Below are 15,970 nucleotides of genomic sequence, written 5' to 3'. Positions count from 1 at the left end.
AGCACAGCTGAAGGGCTAGTGGGTTATATTTGTTGTCCTTCCTTTTGCTTAGTTTGACCCTTAACTGGTAACTCACAATAACCTCAAGAAGGTTGGAATTTCTCAAGAGAACAAGAAGGAAGTGGAAAAGAAACTGACTGTGAAGCCCATAGAAACCAAGAACAAGTTCTCCCAGGCAAAGCTGTTGGCAGGAGCTGTGAAGCATAAGAGGTCAGTCAGCACTCCCACAACTTAGATTTCGCTCTGACCATGTACTCTGAAACACCACTTGTAATGGAAGACAGAGCCAACGCTTACTTTGCGTGAGTCCTGGTGAAGTTCCCTTGGTGTGCTCACCTATGCCTCTCTCCCTTTCCAGATTTGGGGCCTTCTATAGGCTTCAACCCTCGTCTCTCTGATCATTTATTCAACAAATATAAATACTAGCTACTCTTCAGTGGGGATCTGCCACACCAGACATTGTGTTAAGTGCTTCCTGTGCATAATCTCATGTATTCTTCAACAATCCTGTGAAAGTACAATTATAATCCCTGTTTTGTAGATGAGAAGACCAAGAGTTTGAGAGGTTGAGACGCTTCTTTGTGCAAGATCATAGAGAAATAGGGAGCTCGAGTTCAATATTTAGGCTTCTGTCTAGACAAATGAGGTAGTGAGTCTTGTGAAAGGATCTATGTAGGGTGTGCTGAGAGCAAGAAGGAGGAGCATACAATGCTGCTTGGAGGGTGTGTGCATCTCCATGTTGGGGAGGTTGGGGAAACCATTGGAAAGATGCTGATTAGGTAGGACAACTAGTACTTTGACAAGCAAAAAGGGAGAGAACAGTCTAGGCAGAGGGAATAGCTGCTGCAAAGACATCCTGTCCTGAAAGAACATGGCAGCCCTGACAGGGTTACAGACCTGGCTGTGGCTAGGTTGGATTGATGGGGAAGTGATAGCACTGTCTTGAAGCTGTGAGAAGTTCTTTGCTATGTTTGCTCCTCCCTTTCCAAATCCTGAAATGGCATCAGAGTGATTGAATCTGGTCATTTCGATTTGACCCAACAGACTGTGGGCGAAATGATAAGTTTAAGTGCGGTCTGTTAGGAAAATCAATATGATATATTGGCAACCAGCCATATGTTTTGAAGGGAATGTATTGATGCAGTCTTGTGGTTTGGCACACCACCCATCTGCTGCAGATGTTCTTAGGAACACTGCCTACATGTAAAAATGTCATGCTGGTATAGCAGCAGAGGGGAGGAGTTATCCTGAGAAGGGCTCGCTACCCAAACCATGAATTATTCCTTTCAAGTTCTCACATAAGCTTTCCTACAAGACCAGGGACTCGCAGGATTTGGACCTGGGTCAGTTTTACTGGAATATGCCAAGGGAGGGCTCTCCAGGTGATCAATTTGTTATCCCTTGAGACTGCTCTTGGTGGTCGCAGAATGGGTGTTGTAGCTGTCTCCCTTAGTCCTTAGATCACCTTTGGAAAAGGCTCTGTGGCTTATTTGGTGACCTGCATATAACCCCTTTTGGGTTTTGAAACAACATCATTTAATGTTGCTTTGTGTAGCAAGGTGATGAATTAGTCTCCTGGGGCAGGAGTTCCTAATCTGTCCGCCCCTGAGTTTATTGGAATCACCTGGGAGTTTGTTAATAATTTATATTTGTAGGCCGACCCTGAGTTTATTGGAATTACCTGGGAGTTTGTTAATAATTTATATTTGTAGGCCTCGCACTAATTCTGGTTCAGTAAGTTTGAAGTGAAGTCTGGGAGTTGTAGTTTTCAAAGTTCCATGAGTGATTCTGCTGCCTGGTGAAGGTCTGGAAGCCATTGGCATGTATATGTCATGAAACGTAAGAACAAAACAAGCAGCAATTTCTTACCTTCTTCAAAGGAATATTCTTTACTCTCTTCTAGTTTATTCTTTTATTTATTGTTAGAAAAAACTGTCAGATACCTAGTTCATGAATGTGCAGCCTTTTTAGTTATAGGCATCTGAAGCTATAAATTTTCCTTAGCTTTCACTGTATGTAAGTTTTATATTTCCTTCTTTCATTGTATATAAGTTTTATATTTCCTTCTAAGTATTTTAAAATATCCATTATGATTTCTTCTTTGACTCAGGAATTATTTAGAAATGTATTTTTTAAATCTCCATATTGAGGTAACAACCATATTTCAGTAAGGGGGAAGATAAGCCTTCCCCCTCGCCACACACACATTTTAACACCTTATGATGATATAACAGTGTCTTAGAGGCTACAAAATACGTTTCGCTTTTGTCATTGATTTCCAACTTAATTGCATTGTGGTTTTGTATACACTGATTTTTTTTGTTTTTCTTTCCTTTTTTTTTGAGTTGGAGTTTCGCTTTTGTCGCCCAGGCTGGAGTGCAATGGTACGATTTTGGCTCACCTCTGCCTCCTGGGTTCAAGCGATTCTCCTGCCTCAGCCTCCCAAGTAGCTGGGATTACAAGCACACACCACCACGCCTGGCTAATTTTGTATTTTTAGTAGAGACGGGGTTTCACCATGTTGGCCAGGCTGGTGTCAAACACCTCAGGTGATCCGTCTGCCTTGGCCTCCCAAAGTAATGGTATTATACAGGTGTGAGCCACTGCTCCTGGGCTTCCCACATAACTCTTAAATGGAACCTGCTCTGCACTTCCTGCAAGAAAATACCAGGTAGTACATACACACAGTAATGTCCCAGTCTTAGAGGTGACTTCAGTATGGTCATGTTGAACACCACAAACTAGATGTTATTTTTTGATACAGACAGTATTTGTTTAGACTTATGTTCCTTTTGCCAGTTTCTTTGTTCCCTACCCCTTCCTTCTGGAATTCCTTCCTTCTGGGATCATTTCTTTCTTCATTGAAGTACATTCCTTATACATTCTTTTAGTGAAAGTCTTCTGGGTGACTCTCAGAATCTCTAGCTTGTCACTAAAGATGTTTTCTTCAATCTGTAATTACTAAATGTTTGTCATTTATGAACATGTCTAAATATTCTTGAAATCCATCTGTGGTTCTAACCAATTTGAGTGACAAAGGCGGCCAAGAATCTGAAGTTGAAGTGATGCTTGAAGATACAGTGCTTTATTCCCTGGATTTGTCAGGAGTTTAAATTGTCTTTATGACTAATGATGCAATTGGAAGGAGATTAAGAATCTGAAATGAATACTTTTCATTCATTTTTATCATCCCAGCCTCTTGAGACTGCCTAAGACACATATAAATAGTTATTGGTGCTCCTGATTCCCTAAGCTTTGATCTGCAAGATTGGACATGGCTCAAATCACCATGTGTTTTGTTACAGCTCAGAGAGTGGCCACAGTGTGAAAAGACTGAAACCAGACCCTGAGCCAGATGACAAGAATCAAGGTGGGTGGCAGCCTTCATTACTTCCTTGTACTCAGAATACACATGAACCACAGTAAAGGGCTATAATGCATTGCATCTGCAAATGAATGCATTTCCATCTTCAAGCAAGCCTACCTACACTGAATTTACCCAACTTTCTTATGCCAGGCAGGATTTTATACCAGGCAGGATTTTATACCTGCAAAAGTTATCGTATTAGAAACCAGTGAAACTGATCAGTGAAAATAGTACTCTCCCAGGAATGCTTACCAGGCTCTGGTCATACCACCTCTGCTCACAAAAGGTTTTTTTCTGTTTCCCCCAAATGTCAAGTTTCTTGATTTCACCTGGCTTGCTACCAATAGGAGGTAAATACCTGGCTCCTGCTCACTATTGGATTGGATTGAGCCTAGAAGCTTAATACAGTCTCCAGGAGTATACTTCTTTGGTTTTTACCTTTATGTGATGAAATCTGCCTCTGTATTAAGTGGCAAGAACTTGTAAGTGAAGGTGAATGTTACTGGGGCTGGATTAGGGGTGAGAAATTCAAGAGTGTGTTTTCAGTTTTATTCTTACTCCATGCGGGATTGAGACTCTGAACTAAATTCCATCAATCAGCAGGGCTTACATTAACTTGTCTCAAAAAAAATGATGCTTTTTATATGCATCTACTAAGCACCAGTGGTGGTGGTCTGTTGCTGTTATCCTTTTGCTCTAGAACCTACTTTTAAAAAGAAGAGTGTGGGGGGAAAAAAAGAAAGAGTCTGCCATTACCATGTCCTCTTCCATCTAGTTCTCCTTAGAGGGAAACAGAATTATACTTTTTTTTTTTTTTGAGACGGAGTCTCATTCTGTCGCCCAGGCTGGAGTGCAGTGACCTAATCTCAGCTCACTGCAACCTCCACCTCCTGGGCTCAAGTAATTCTCCTGCCTCAACCTCCCAAGTATTTGGGATTACCGGCGTGCGCCACCACATCTGGCTAATTTTTGTATTTTTAGTAGAGATGGAATTTCACCATGTTGGCCAGGCTGGTCTTGCACTCCTGAGCTCAAGTAATCTGCCTGCCTCAGCCTCCCAAAGTGCTGGGATTACAGGAGTGAGCCACCAAGCCGAGCCACATTTCTTATGTATCCATCAAGAGCTATTCTATGCATGTGCAAGCAATTATAAATATGTATTTTTTAAATGCTTTATTATGGATAATTTAAGCAACATTCAGAAGTTGGGATAAGTATAATAAACCCCCATTACCAAGCTTCAGTGATTTTTTTTTGTTTGTTTGTAAGCTATCCTACAGGAAAGAGCTTCAACAATTTTTTTTTTTTTTTTTTTTTTTTAGACAGTCTTGCTCTGTCACCTAGGCTAGAGTGTAGTGGGGTTATCTTGGCTCACTGCAGCCTCTGCCTTCCTGGTTTAAGCAATTTTCATGCCTCAGCCACCCAAGTAGCTAGGACTATAGGCATGTGCCACCACACCCAGCTAATTTTTGTATTTTTAGTAGAGACGGGGTTTCACCATGTTGGCCAGGCTGGTCTCTAACTCCTGGCCTCAAGTGATCCACCTGCCTCAGCCTCCCGAAGTGCTGGAATTATGGGTGTGAGCCACCACACCCAGTCAGCAGTTTTTAGCACATAGCCAATTTTATTTCATTTATATCTCTCAACTGTAATATTTTGTGACAATTCCAGACATTATCATTTCATTCATAATTCTTAATGTGTCTCTAGCAAATACAAGTTCTTATTTTGTTTCTTTGTTTTAACAATTGCAATACCATTATATTAATAATCACAGGCCAGGCCTGGTGGCTCATGCCTATAATCCCAGCACTTTGGGAGACTGAGGCGGGCAGATCACCTGAGGTCGGGAGTTCGCAACCAGCCTGACCAACATGGAGAAACCCTGCCTCTACTAAAAATACAAAATTAGTCGGGCTGCTGGTGCATGTCTGTAATCCCAGCTACTTGGGAGACTGAGGCGGGAGAATCGCTGGAACCCGGGAGGCAGAGGTTGCGGTGAGCCATTGCATCGAGCCGAGATTGCACCGTTGCTCTCCAAACTGGGCAACAAGAGTGAGATTCCGTCTCAAAAAAAAAAAAAAAAATCACAATAATTACCAAATATTATCAAATATTAAGTTAGTATTTTCTCCAGTTGTCTCAAAAAAAATTTTTTTTTTTAAATTATGATCTTGGCCAGGTGCGGTGGCTCATGCCTGTAATCCCAACACTTTGGGAGGCCGAGGCGGGCAGATCACGAGGTCAGGAGATCAAGACATCCTGGCTAACACGGTGAAACTCCATCTCTACTAAAAATACAAAAAATTAGCCGGTCGTGGTGGTGGATGCCTATAGTCCCAGCTACCTGGGATGCTGAGGCAGGAAAATTGCGTGAACCCAGGAGGCGGAGCTTGCAGTGAGCGGAGATCAAGCCACTGCACTCCAGCCTGGGCTGTTAACAGAGCGAGACTCCGTCTCAAAAAAAAAAAAAAAAAATATGATCTTAACAAGGACCAGACATTATATTTGGCTACTATGGCTTTTTTAAAAAAAAGTATTGAAGTATAATTCACATACCATAAAATTCACCCTTTAAAAGGATACAACTCAGTGATTTATATTTTTAAAAAATCAGTTGACCATAAATGTGTGGATTTATTTCTGGACTGTCTTCTTCCACTGAGCTATATATGTCTATCTGTATGCCATTACCACACAGTCTTGATCACTATAGCTTTGGAGTAAGTTTTAAAATTGGGAAGTGTGAGTCTTCCAACTTGGCTTCTGTTTTTCAAGATTGTTTTGGCTATTTGGAGTCTGTAGAATTTCCATATGAATTTGGGATCAGCTTGTCAGTTTCTGCAGAAAAGGCAGCTAAGATTTTGATACAGGAATTGCTGGAATCTGTAGATTAATTTGGCAATATTGCCATCTTAGCGATAGGCTAATACACCTTTTAATTTGAATTTAATCTGTAAGTTCTTCCTTTCTAAATTTATATTTTGTTTACTTTGTATTTTATTTGTGGAGAAACTGGGTCTTTGTTCTTTAGCATTTCTCTGGCTCTACATTTTACTGATGGCATCCCTGTGCTGTTTCCTGCTACCTTGTGTTTCCTGTAAAATGGTAATTTGATCTGGAAGCTTGATCAAGTTGGTTTTTTTCAGCAGGAATACATTATATATTGTTTTTATACTTTCATTATTAGTAGTATTGTAATCTAACCTACTCTGTTCATTGCTTAATTCAGCAGTTATTGTACCTTGGGAATCATTGCATAATTGGATGTAGAGCACTTCCTTGTTGCTTTTTAAGGCTGTGTAGTATTGTATATTGTATGGGTATATCATTTATCCCACTTTTTAATTGATGAACACTTAGATTTTTTCCATTCTTCCCCTGTTCTGGTGTTTCAGTAATAATCCTACACGTGCATAATTTTTCACATGCACAGATCTATCAAGTTAAATACCTTGAAGTAGACTTGATAGGTCAGAGAGGATATACATTTATAATTTAGGTAAATATTCTCAAATTGCCCCTTCAGTTAAGTTATCCCAATTTATACTACCTTCAGCAATTTTGGAATTTTTCACTGACATCTTTTTAATAAGCAGGAAACTTGCTTAAATAGGATAAATCTATACTGTATCTGTGTATACACACACACACACACACACAAAACTTCATAGGAATATTTTTCTTTTAATTAATTTTTTTTAGAGGTAGGATCTCACTTTGTTGCTTAGGCTGTAGTGCAGTGACTACTCACGGGTGCAATCATGGCACACTACAGCCACAAACTCCCAGGCTTAGGCGATCCTCCCACATGAGCCTCCTGAGTTGCTGGGGTTAAATGCGCTTGGCATAGGAATCTTAAATGTATTTCCACAAGTAAGCTATTTGCTCACTATATGGTACTTATTTCCTGGTAGGAACTATACAAATGAATCAACGGAAAGGAAAACTTGTGTAGCTTCTTTGGACTATCTCAGGCAGACAATTGTGTTTTAGAGTCATCTTGTTGTCATTCTAAATCCCTTCCTCCTACTCCTGCATTCTTGCAACAGAAACTAGGCAGGAAGTGTCCTCCTTTGCTAGGAATTAAGGCCCCACAAGAAGAATGCTCCTTGAAGCTTGCTTCAGCCCTGTCCTTAGCAGTGGGAGGATTTCCTCCTTGGGCCCCTATGACTCTGATAGAGATTCAGCCTTTCCCCAGTGAAGACTCTGAACTTAAGCACTGAGCAGAGCCAGTGAATGCACAAGTTGGCCCCATCTACTCCCAAGTCACGCATCTGTCTGAATACTAAGAACATTCTCTATTAGTAATTTTCTGTGTTAATTTAGTATGACAATGTGGTCCTGCAAATGCAGAAGCTGGCAGGAAACTTCACCAAATGGGTGAGATCAGAGGGCACCATTTTGTTCTCTTTGGACAGTTAACTGCTTTTGGAATGAAATTTGTCAGATTTGCAGTCTCTTTTCTTTCTTGAAACCTCCTAGATAATTGGGGTATTTGGGTTTTTTTACTTAAACTCTTCTGATGCCACAGTGGTCCAGATTCCTTGATTATATTTCTGTAGCTAACTTCTGTCCTTCCATTAGGCCAGTTCTCTACCCCCACAGGCACTCTGACTTTCATCCTTCTTTTCTATATAAAATAGACCTTTAAATTCCATTCGCCTTTGAAATATGGTCATGTGCCACATAACGACATTTTTGTCAATGATGGGTGCATATATGATGGTGGTCCCATAAGATCATAATATCGTATTTTTACTGTGCCTTTTTCTATGCTTAGCTACGTTTAGATACACAAATACTGACCATTGTACTACAGCTGCCTACAGTATTCATACAGTAACATGCTGTACAGGTTTGTAGCGTAGGAGCAATAGGCTATATACCATATGGCCTACATGTGTAGTAGGCTGTACCATCTAGGTTGTATAACTATGATGTTCACAATGATGAAATTGTTTAATGATGTATTTCTCAGGCCATATTCCCATCATTAAGCAGGAGTGTCTATACTTGATAAAATGAAATACCTCATTCAACAATTTCACATAAATTAGTTTTCTAGGTAACTGATCTATATACCCTTATAAGGTTTTTTTGTTTGTTGGTTGGTTTGTTTTTTTTATTTTGAGACAGTCTTGCTCTGTGCCCTAGGCTGGAGTGCAGTGGCGCAATCCCAGCTCATTGCAACCTTCACCTCCCAGGCTCAGGTGATTCTCGTGCCTCAGCCACCCAAGTAGCTGGGATTACAGGCATGTACCACCATGCCTGGTTAATTTTTGTATTTTTAGTAGAGACAAGGTTTCCCCATGTTGGCCAGGCTGGTCTCGAACCCCTGACCTCAGGTAATCCACCTGCCCCAGCCTCCCAAAGTGTTGAGATTACAGGTGTGAGCCACCATGCCTGGCCGGTTTGTTTTTTTTGAACAACCAAATTTTTCTAACAGAATGCTGAAAGTATCATTCTATATGGTATACATAAGTACTACAATGCATGTTTAAGTCATGAATGGTATAGTTTGATGTTACGTTCCAAATGTTAAAAGAGCGTCACATTTTTATACCCGTTCCCCCCAAATTAGCCATTTGCAATGAAACTGTAAACTGTCTGACACAGTTTCTTGCATTCTGATTTCTGACCCTTGTGGATGCAAGCCTGCTCTGAGCCAGGCCTTGTGCTATATGGCCTGGGGGTGGAATGGTGATAAAAGAGTGCTTGCCTTCAAGGGGCTTACAGTTAATAGAGAATACAAACAAGCAACCCCTCTTATCTTCTGCAGCCTTCTTAGCTTTAATACTGGGATGCTCTTGGGGTTACAGAGATAAACGGGACTGTTCCTCCCTAGTTTAAGTGCTCAGGATGTTCTTTGAATTTTTTGTATTTGCTTTTTTAAAAAATTGTCTACCCAAGCACAGCTGCATTTTGAAAAATTGTCTGAATTGGTAATATATGCACATAATAAAACATTTAGGCCAGGTTAGGTGGCTCATACCTGTAATCCCAGCTCTCTGGGAGGCTGAGGTGGGAAAATCGCTTGAGCCCAGGAGTTTAACCTGGGCAGCATAGTGAGACTTATGTTTAAAAAAAAAAAAGAAAGAAAGGAAAAATTCAAAAGGGACAAAAGAATGTAGAGTAAAAAGTAAGTCTCCCCCGTTTTCCAACCACTAAGTTCATTTCCCCTGAGCAGCCACTGCTACCAGTTTTTATTTATTGTTCTCAGACACTGACATGCGTATACATGGGCATGACCACTTTGCCCCAAATTATAACTTTCACACACTGTCCTGCTCCTTGCCTTTTTCATTTAGCACAGCATCTTGGGGATCATTCAATAACAGTACACACAGAGATGCTTTCTTCTTCTTCTTCTTCTTCTTCTTCTTCTTCTTCTTCTTCTTCTTCTTCTTCTTCTTCTTCTTCTTCTTCTTCTTCTTCTTCTTCTTCTTCTTCTTCTTCTTCTTCTTCTTCTTCTTCTTCTTCTTCCTCTTCCTCTTCCTCTTCCTCTTCTTCCTCTTCCTCTTCTTCTTCTTCCTCTTCCTCTTCCTCTCCTTCTTCTTCCTCTCCTTCTTTTTCCTCTCCTTCTCCTTCTCCTTCTTCTCCTTCCTCTCCTTCTCCTTCTTCTTCTTCCTCTCCTTCTCCTTCTTCTTCTTCTTTGTTCTTGCTCTGTCACCCAGTTTGGAGTTCTGTGGTGTAATCATGGCTCACTACAGCCTCAACTTCCCCAGTTCAAGTGATCTTCCTACCTCAGCCTCCTGAGGAGCTGGGACTACAAGTGTGCATCACCACACCTGGCTAATTTTTAAAATTTTTTATAGAGACAGAGTTTCCCTGTGTTGGCCAGGCTGTTCTCAAACTCCTGGGGGGCTCAAGTGATCCTTCTGCCTTGGTCTCCCGAAGTGCTGAGATTACAGACATGAGCCATTATGCCCAGCTACTTTATTCATCTTAGTGGTTGAATAGTAGTCCATTACTTAACTAGTCATCTAATGGACATTTTGGTTGTCTGTACTCTTTTGCTACTGTAAACAGTGCTGCAATCAATGTTCTTTTATGAACATCATTTAAGTTCAAAGAACATTGCCAAATTTCTCTGTACCCCCTGAACAGCATACGAAGTTTGCTGTTCCCAACACATTCCCTCCAATATATTGTTTATCCCCTTATGTTTAAAATTCATCTGTTTCTTTTTCTGTGAGTTGTTCATGTTTTCTGTTCACTTTTCTATTTGGTTGTTGGTTGTTTTTTTTAACAGATTTGGAAGAACTCTTAGTATTTTAAGGAAATTTGCTTTTGTGATATTGCAAGTATTTGCTCCTGCCTCTTTTATCGCCTTGCTCTATCTCTGTAGCCATTGTTGGCTTTCATTTTACTTTTCTCCATCTCCATGTTTTAACATTGCTTATCTTTGGCAGCTTCCTTTTCCCTTCTTCGAGCTTCTTGCACAAACAAGCAAATGCATTGATCTGAACTTTGTCTGCGGGCCGTTTGATATCTCTTCTAACTCCTCAATGGTATTGTTTGCTTACTCCTGGTTTCCTATACTTGGAACTGTGTATTCTCTTCACATTTACTTGAGGTGTCTGGGCAAATGAGGTGTTAGTACATCTAAGGCAAAACCCTAGAAGGTAGTATGCTTGTCAGCCTGTGGCAACAAAGTGTGAACTCCAACCCTTAACTCTGCAGTGAGCTCAGGTTAACGTTTTAGTATATTCTCTTTTGATTCATGTTTAGTTTCACATTTTCTGCCTTAAGCAACCTGCAACCTTGCCAAGTCATTTGGCTTTCCTCATCAGTAAAATGGGAACAACGCCTCTACATGAGGTTGTAGTGATTAAATAAGGCCGGAAACATTTGAGGGAAGAACGGAAGGCCTGGAGTAGAGTTCTTAACTTTTTCTTTAGTCTTCAAGTCTTGCATTTTCTTTCTTTCTCCTTCTTCTTCTTTCTTTCTTTTTTTTTTTCAGACAGGGTCTTGCTTTGTTGCCCAGGCTGGAGTACAGTGGTGCCATCATAGCTCACCATAACCTTGAACTCCTGGGCTCAAGCAATCCTCGCATTAGCCTCACAAGTAGCTGGGACCACAGGCATGCACAACTACACCCGACTGATTTTTTTTTTTTTTTTTTTGAGGCAGAGTCTTGCTCTGTTGCCCAGGCTGGAGTGCAGTGGCATGATCTCAACTCACTGCAACCACTGCCTCCTGGATTCGAGCTATTATCCTCCCTCAGTCTCCCTAGTAACTGGGATTACAGGTGCACATCACCACGCCCAGCTAATTTTTTGTACTTTTAGTAGAGATGGGGTTTCACCATGTTGGCCAGGCTGGCCTTGAACTCCTGACCTCAAGTGATCCACCCACCTTGGCCTCCCAAAGTGCTGGGATTACAGGCATGAGCCACCGCGCTTGGCACCGTCTAATTTTTCAAAACATTTTTTCGTAGAGACAGGGCCTCACTGTGTTGCCCAGGCTGGTCTTAAACTCCTGACCTCAAGTGGTCCTCCCATCTCAGCCTCCCAAAGTGCCGGGATTATAGGCATAAGCCACCATGCCCAGCCAAGTCCTGCATTGTCTAGATTGAGATATTTGTCATTGAGGTGGCAGAGTAACTGTGGGTTTCCTGTAAGAAAAAGAATCCCAGCTCCTAGGTGACATTCTGCATGGCCTTAAAATGTTACCTGACAGGCTTCAGTTTTCTCATTTGTAAAAGAACACAACCGGAAAGCAAAGGTTGTGTTAAATTTGTTTCTGAATTGCTCCTCTCTCCTATCTGGGAAAAGCGGCCCTTCTTAATAAAGAACGTTATTCTGGTGAGTCCTTCTAAGCCTATTCTAGTCCAGGGGGCTACCCGATTTTTTAAAATGTTTAAAAAGAAAAGAATGTTATTTTGTAGCTAATGTTTGACCTTGAAATTGTATCTGTGCTAGCTGGCTTATTGGTCAGTAAATAAGGAATGGCGTAATATGCTGAGAACTTAATGGAATTGTTATTATTGCTCACAGTGTCTCTCTTAATCTGTCTTCAGATTCTCACAGCTGTGTGAGCACGGGGAAATCAAAGCACTCTAGGCTGCACTCCAGAGTAGCTTGTTCTCCAGCTCGGATTTGATGGGGGACAAGAGAGTGTAGTCAGGCTCTGGAGTTAAAAAGACCTTGATTCAAGTCTCAGCTCTGCCCCTTTCAGAAGTCCTTTCACCTCCTGGAGCCTCCCTTCCTCCTTCAGTTTCCCCACCTCTTAGGGTGATGATAGTATTGGCTGCATAGTGTTGTTCTGAGGCTTCTCTGTGGGAAAAGCCCGCGGTACAGTGCCTGGCACATAGTAAGTCAGTCCCCAACTTTGGAAAAGGGTGACGAAATGACAGTCTTTCATCTTTTATTGCAGAGCCCTCATCCTGCAAGTCTCTCGGAAACACTTCCCTGAGTGGCCCCTCCATCCACTGCCCCTCTGCTGCAGTCTGTATCGGCATCCTCCCGGGCCTGGGCGCCTACTCTGGGAGCAGCGACTCCGAGTCCAGCTCAGACAGCGAAGGCACCATCAATGCCACCGGAAAGATTGTCTCCTCCATCTTCCGAACCAACACTTTCCTCGAGGCCCCCTAGTTTCTCTGTCCTTACACAGGGAGCTCCTCCCCAAGGGTAGATTGGACCGTTCATGCTGCCTTCGGGCATTACGTCTCAAAAAAAAAACTCCTTTGCCTGCATCCTGTGCACAACATGACATTTTTAACCAATCCAATCTAAAAATGTGCCAGAATCCACCTGTGGCCCGAATTGTGTTTGGTTTCTCTTTCTACTGCAGTGCACATGAGCAAACCTATCCCGCTGCCACTTTCCTCACTGATATTGGGAGGAGGGCAAGGCCCAGCTGAAGTTCCACTAAAAATGCCCTAGGAGAATAGGCACCGGCTGGCTTGCCAGAGGGTTTGGGTTTTATTGCTTTCTGTTTTTTTCTTTTCCTGACAGCACAAAGAAGTAAGGGCAGTTATTGGACAGGTGTTATTTAAACATTCTATTGTAGGTGAACGTGTTATTTGGTTCTACTGCATTGTGGAGCATGCGGGGGAAGAGAACTGACCCAGGTGATGAAATGGAGCCCTTCCCTGGAACTAACCAGTCCTTGATGTTGTGTGACTAAGTAAAGATGATAAACCCCATCTGCTGGGGGTGTCACTTCACACTCGGCATGCATTGTGAAAGCTTTCCATACCCTTGGCCATTCTCTCTCCCCTCTTTATCCAACCCCGTTTATGCAGGAAGGGACTGCTAACAAGAAAGCTTTCATCTCAGACCTTTTCTCTGCCTGGGAAATTATTTTATGTTTGTTTTTGAAATAAAGGATTTAGTTTAAGATTCTAAATTTTAGAGAAACAAACGTAGGCCTTGTTTACTCATAGTCAGACATCAGAACTGTGGGTAGGTATGTTAATGAGATGACTTATTTCTGGCAGCTCCTGGAATCCTGATATTGTAAACGAGTGGGACACACTTGCATATTGTGACTGTTCTACTGAGGCCCTTCTCTGTTTAATGCACATTATACTTGTGCTTTTCACTGTGGAATCTATTTCTAACCTAAAGGTGCTGCCCTAGTACTTTTCTTTGCTGCCCCTGCTGCTCTTTTTCCTTTCCAAACAGCAACTCTGAGGCCATGAGCAGCCAAAAACTAGAGGTGCTGCTCCACCTTGTCTCATAAAGGGAAACGGGTTCATCCCTCGGATTCTGGAGGAGGGAGGGGGAGAGGGAGATGGTTTGGAGGCCTCTAGGAAAGAGATAAGATATGAGCTTTGATGACAATCTGTAGGCTCTCCTGCTTTAGAATAAGCGTGTACCGTTCTTTATCCATTCCCCTTGTTCCTACGTCAATTGTTTTCACTTTCTTGGGTGTGAGACTGAGTGAGACACACACAAAATGTGTTGACACTGTGGTGCCGGCAGGCAGAGCAGCTACTGACTTTGAACGTGGGCAGAGAAGCCCCTGGATCTCATCCAGCCCACTCGTTTTCCCCTTCCAGTGCAGTGACACTCCGGTGCCCGTTGGCAGATGGCGACTTCTCTGCACCCATAACTGATGCTTTGTGAATTCTTCCTCCTTTTCAGAACTACTCTGTGCTAATTGTTCCTGACTGCCAGTATGGGCGCGTCAGCTCCATCCTAACAAACAAGATGTTTAGGTAAAACTGTGTAGGCACCTTCTGCTTCTCTGCTTCATCGTTCCTGTGATAGTCGTGTTGTTATTACAGCATGTACCCAAAACAGCCTCACATTGTTACAGGAGGCAGGCTAGGGCATCAAGTCACCATCTTTATGTGGCTTGAGTCAAGCCACATTACTGTACCTCATGGCCTCTTGATGTGGAAAGAAGTTGACAAAAGGTTGCAGGATTTAAAAACATACATTAACATGAAAGCTAATAAACCTGTCAGAGAACAAGATCTTGTTTTTCCTCTACTGAATATTGTGCTTCCAACTCTCCCTGTGTCTCTCAGCTAGATTGTGTGGAGAAGGTTGAGTGAGACTCCAGACTGTGACTTATCTTCTGGTGTCTCAGGAGAGACTGAGAATCACTGGTGATGGTTGCATCATATTCCATTGTACCCATTAGCACAGAGCTCTGGAACTGAAACAGAGCTTCTGTAGAAACCACAGCTAACAAAGCAGCATCTGATCTGACCAACAGAGGAAGCAGCCTTGGAAAGTATCTAGTGTAGACTTGAAGTTCAAACCCAAAGGAGAATAGAATAAACAGGGCTGGAAGGAACACTGCTTTAAACCGTAAAGTGTAGTACTCCTGCCTTAATAATTGGGATTTTATAATTGGGTAATTATGGGACAAAAACGAAGTTTGGCATGGGTTTCTTTAAGCTCGCTTACTTTGTCCTGAGTGGTTGGATTCTTACAATTCTCCAACCATGTGAGGGAGAAAGCTAATAGGAATCCTACTGCCCCCTCTATTTGATCTAGCTTGTGTCACCTAACTGGGTGGAGAAAGTGAGTGTGATATTCAAAGCATCTATTTTTCCAACTGTAAAAACCAGGGAAGCTGATGTGACTAGACCCAAAAAGGTGGCTGGCTACCTACTTGTGTATGTCTTCCCTGAATCTAAGGATGCAAGAGACTGAGAGCTGGCTCCCCAAATTCAGAGGGGTGGGGTGGGGGGGTGGCTTCAGCTTTTTTCAGGATCATTCTATACTGGGAGTCAGGAGCACCTAAGTCGGGTGACTTAGTGCCAGGCATCCTCATTTCTTTCACTCTAGCTCCTGAATTCTTCCTGTCTGGCCACCTCCTTCCCACCCAAGAGAGAAGCTTCATTTGCCTAAGCCCTTCCCCGCTGTTTCTGCTGCTCCTCTCTGGGAACTCAGCCTAGTTCCACCATAGTGGTTATGAGTTAGGAGCCAGCTGTGACTAGCTGTGTCACTGGGGAAGGTTAGTGTGACCTCTCTGGACCTCACTTTCCTCCTTGGTAAATAGGAATAACACCACTAACTTCCTAGGGAGTTACAGATAACCTAGATTAGGTGCTAGGTGTGCGGTATCTGACACACAGTGTTTAGTAACTGGTGACCACCCTCAGTGCTGTTACCATCAGTCCTCCCTTGTTTCTGG

General features: G+C 42.3%; 1 protein-coding gene across 14 annotated transcripts in view; it reads left to right on the top strand.

Moving 5' to 3' along the window:
* Nucleotides 1-14,798, top strand: part of FAM192A (family with sequence similarity 192 member A) — a 33,687-nt gene extending 18,889 nt beyond the window's left edge. For all 14 annotated transcript variants that reach the window (XM_025369661.1, XM_025369672.1, XM_025369669.1 and 11 more), the window contains 3 exons: nt 77-210; nt 3,306-3,370; nt 12,749-14,798. In XM_025369661.1, the coding sequence (XP_025225446.1) occupies nt 77-210; nt 3,306-3,370; nt 12,749-12,966 (417 nt within the window). In that variant the 3' untranslated portion in view covers nt 12,967-14,798. The remainder of the gene's footprint in view (nt 1-76; nt 211-3,305; nt 3,371-12,748) is intronic.
* The last annotated feature ends 1,172 nt before the right edge of the window (nt 14,799-15,970 follow it).

The sequence above is a fragment of the Theropithecus gelada genome, chromosome 20 (genome assembly GCF_003255815.1).
Source record: "Theropithecus gelada isolate Dixy chromosome 20, Tgel_1.0, whole genome shotgun sequence".
NCBI lineage: Eukaryota > Metazoa > Chordata > Mammalia > Primates > Cercopithecidae > Theropithecus > Theropithecus gelada.
Note: the sequence above shows the minus strand (reverse complement) of the source record. Positions and strands in the feature narration are given on the sequence as shown.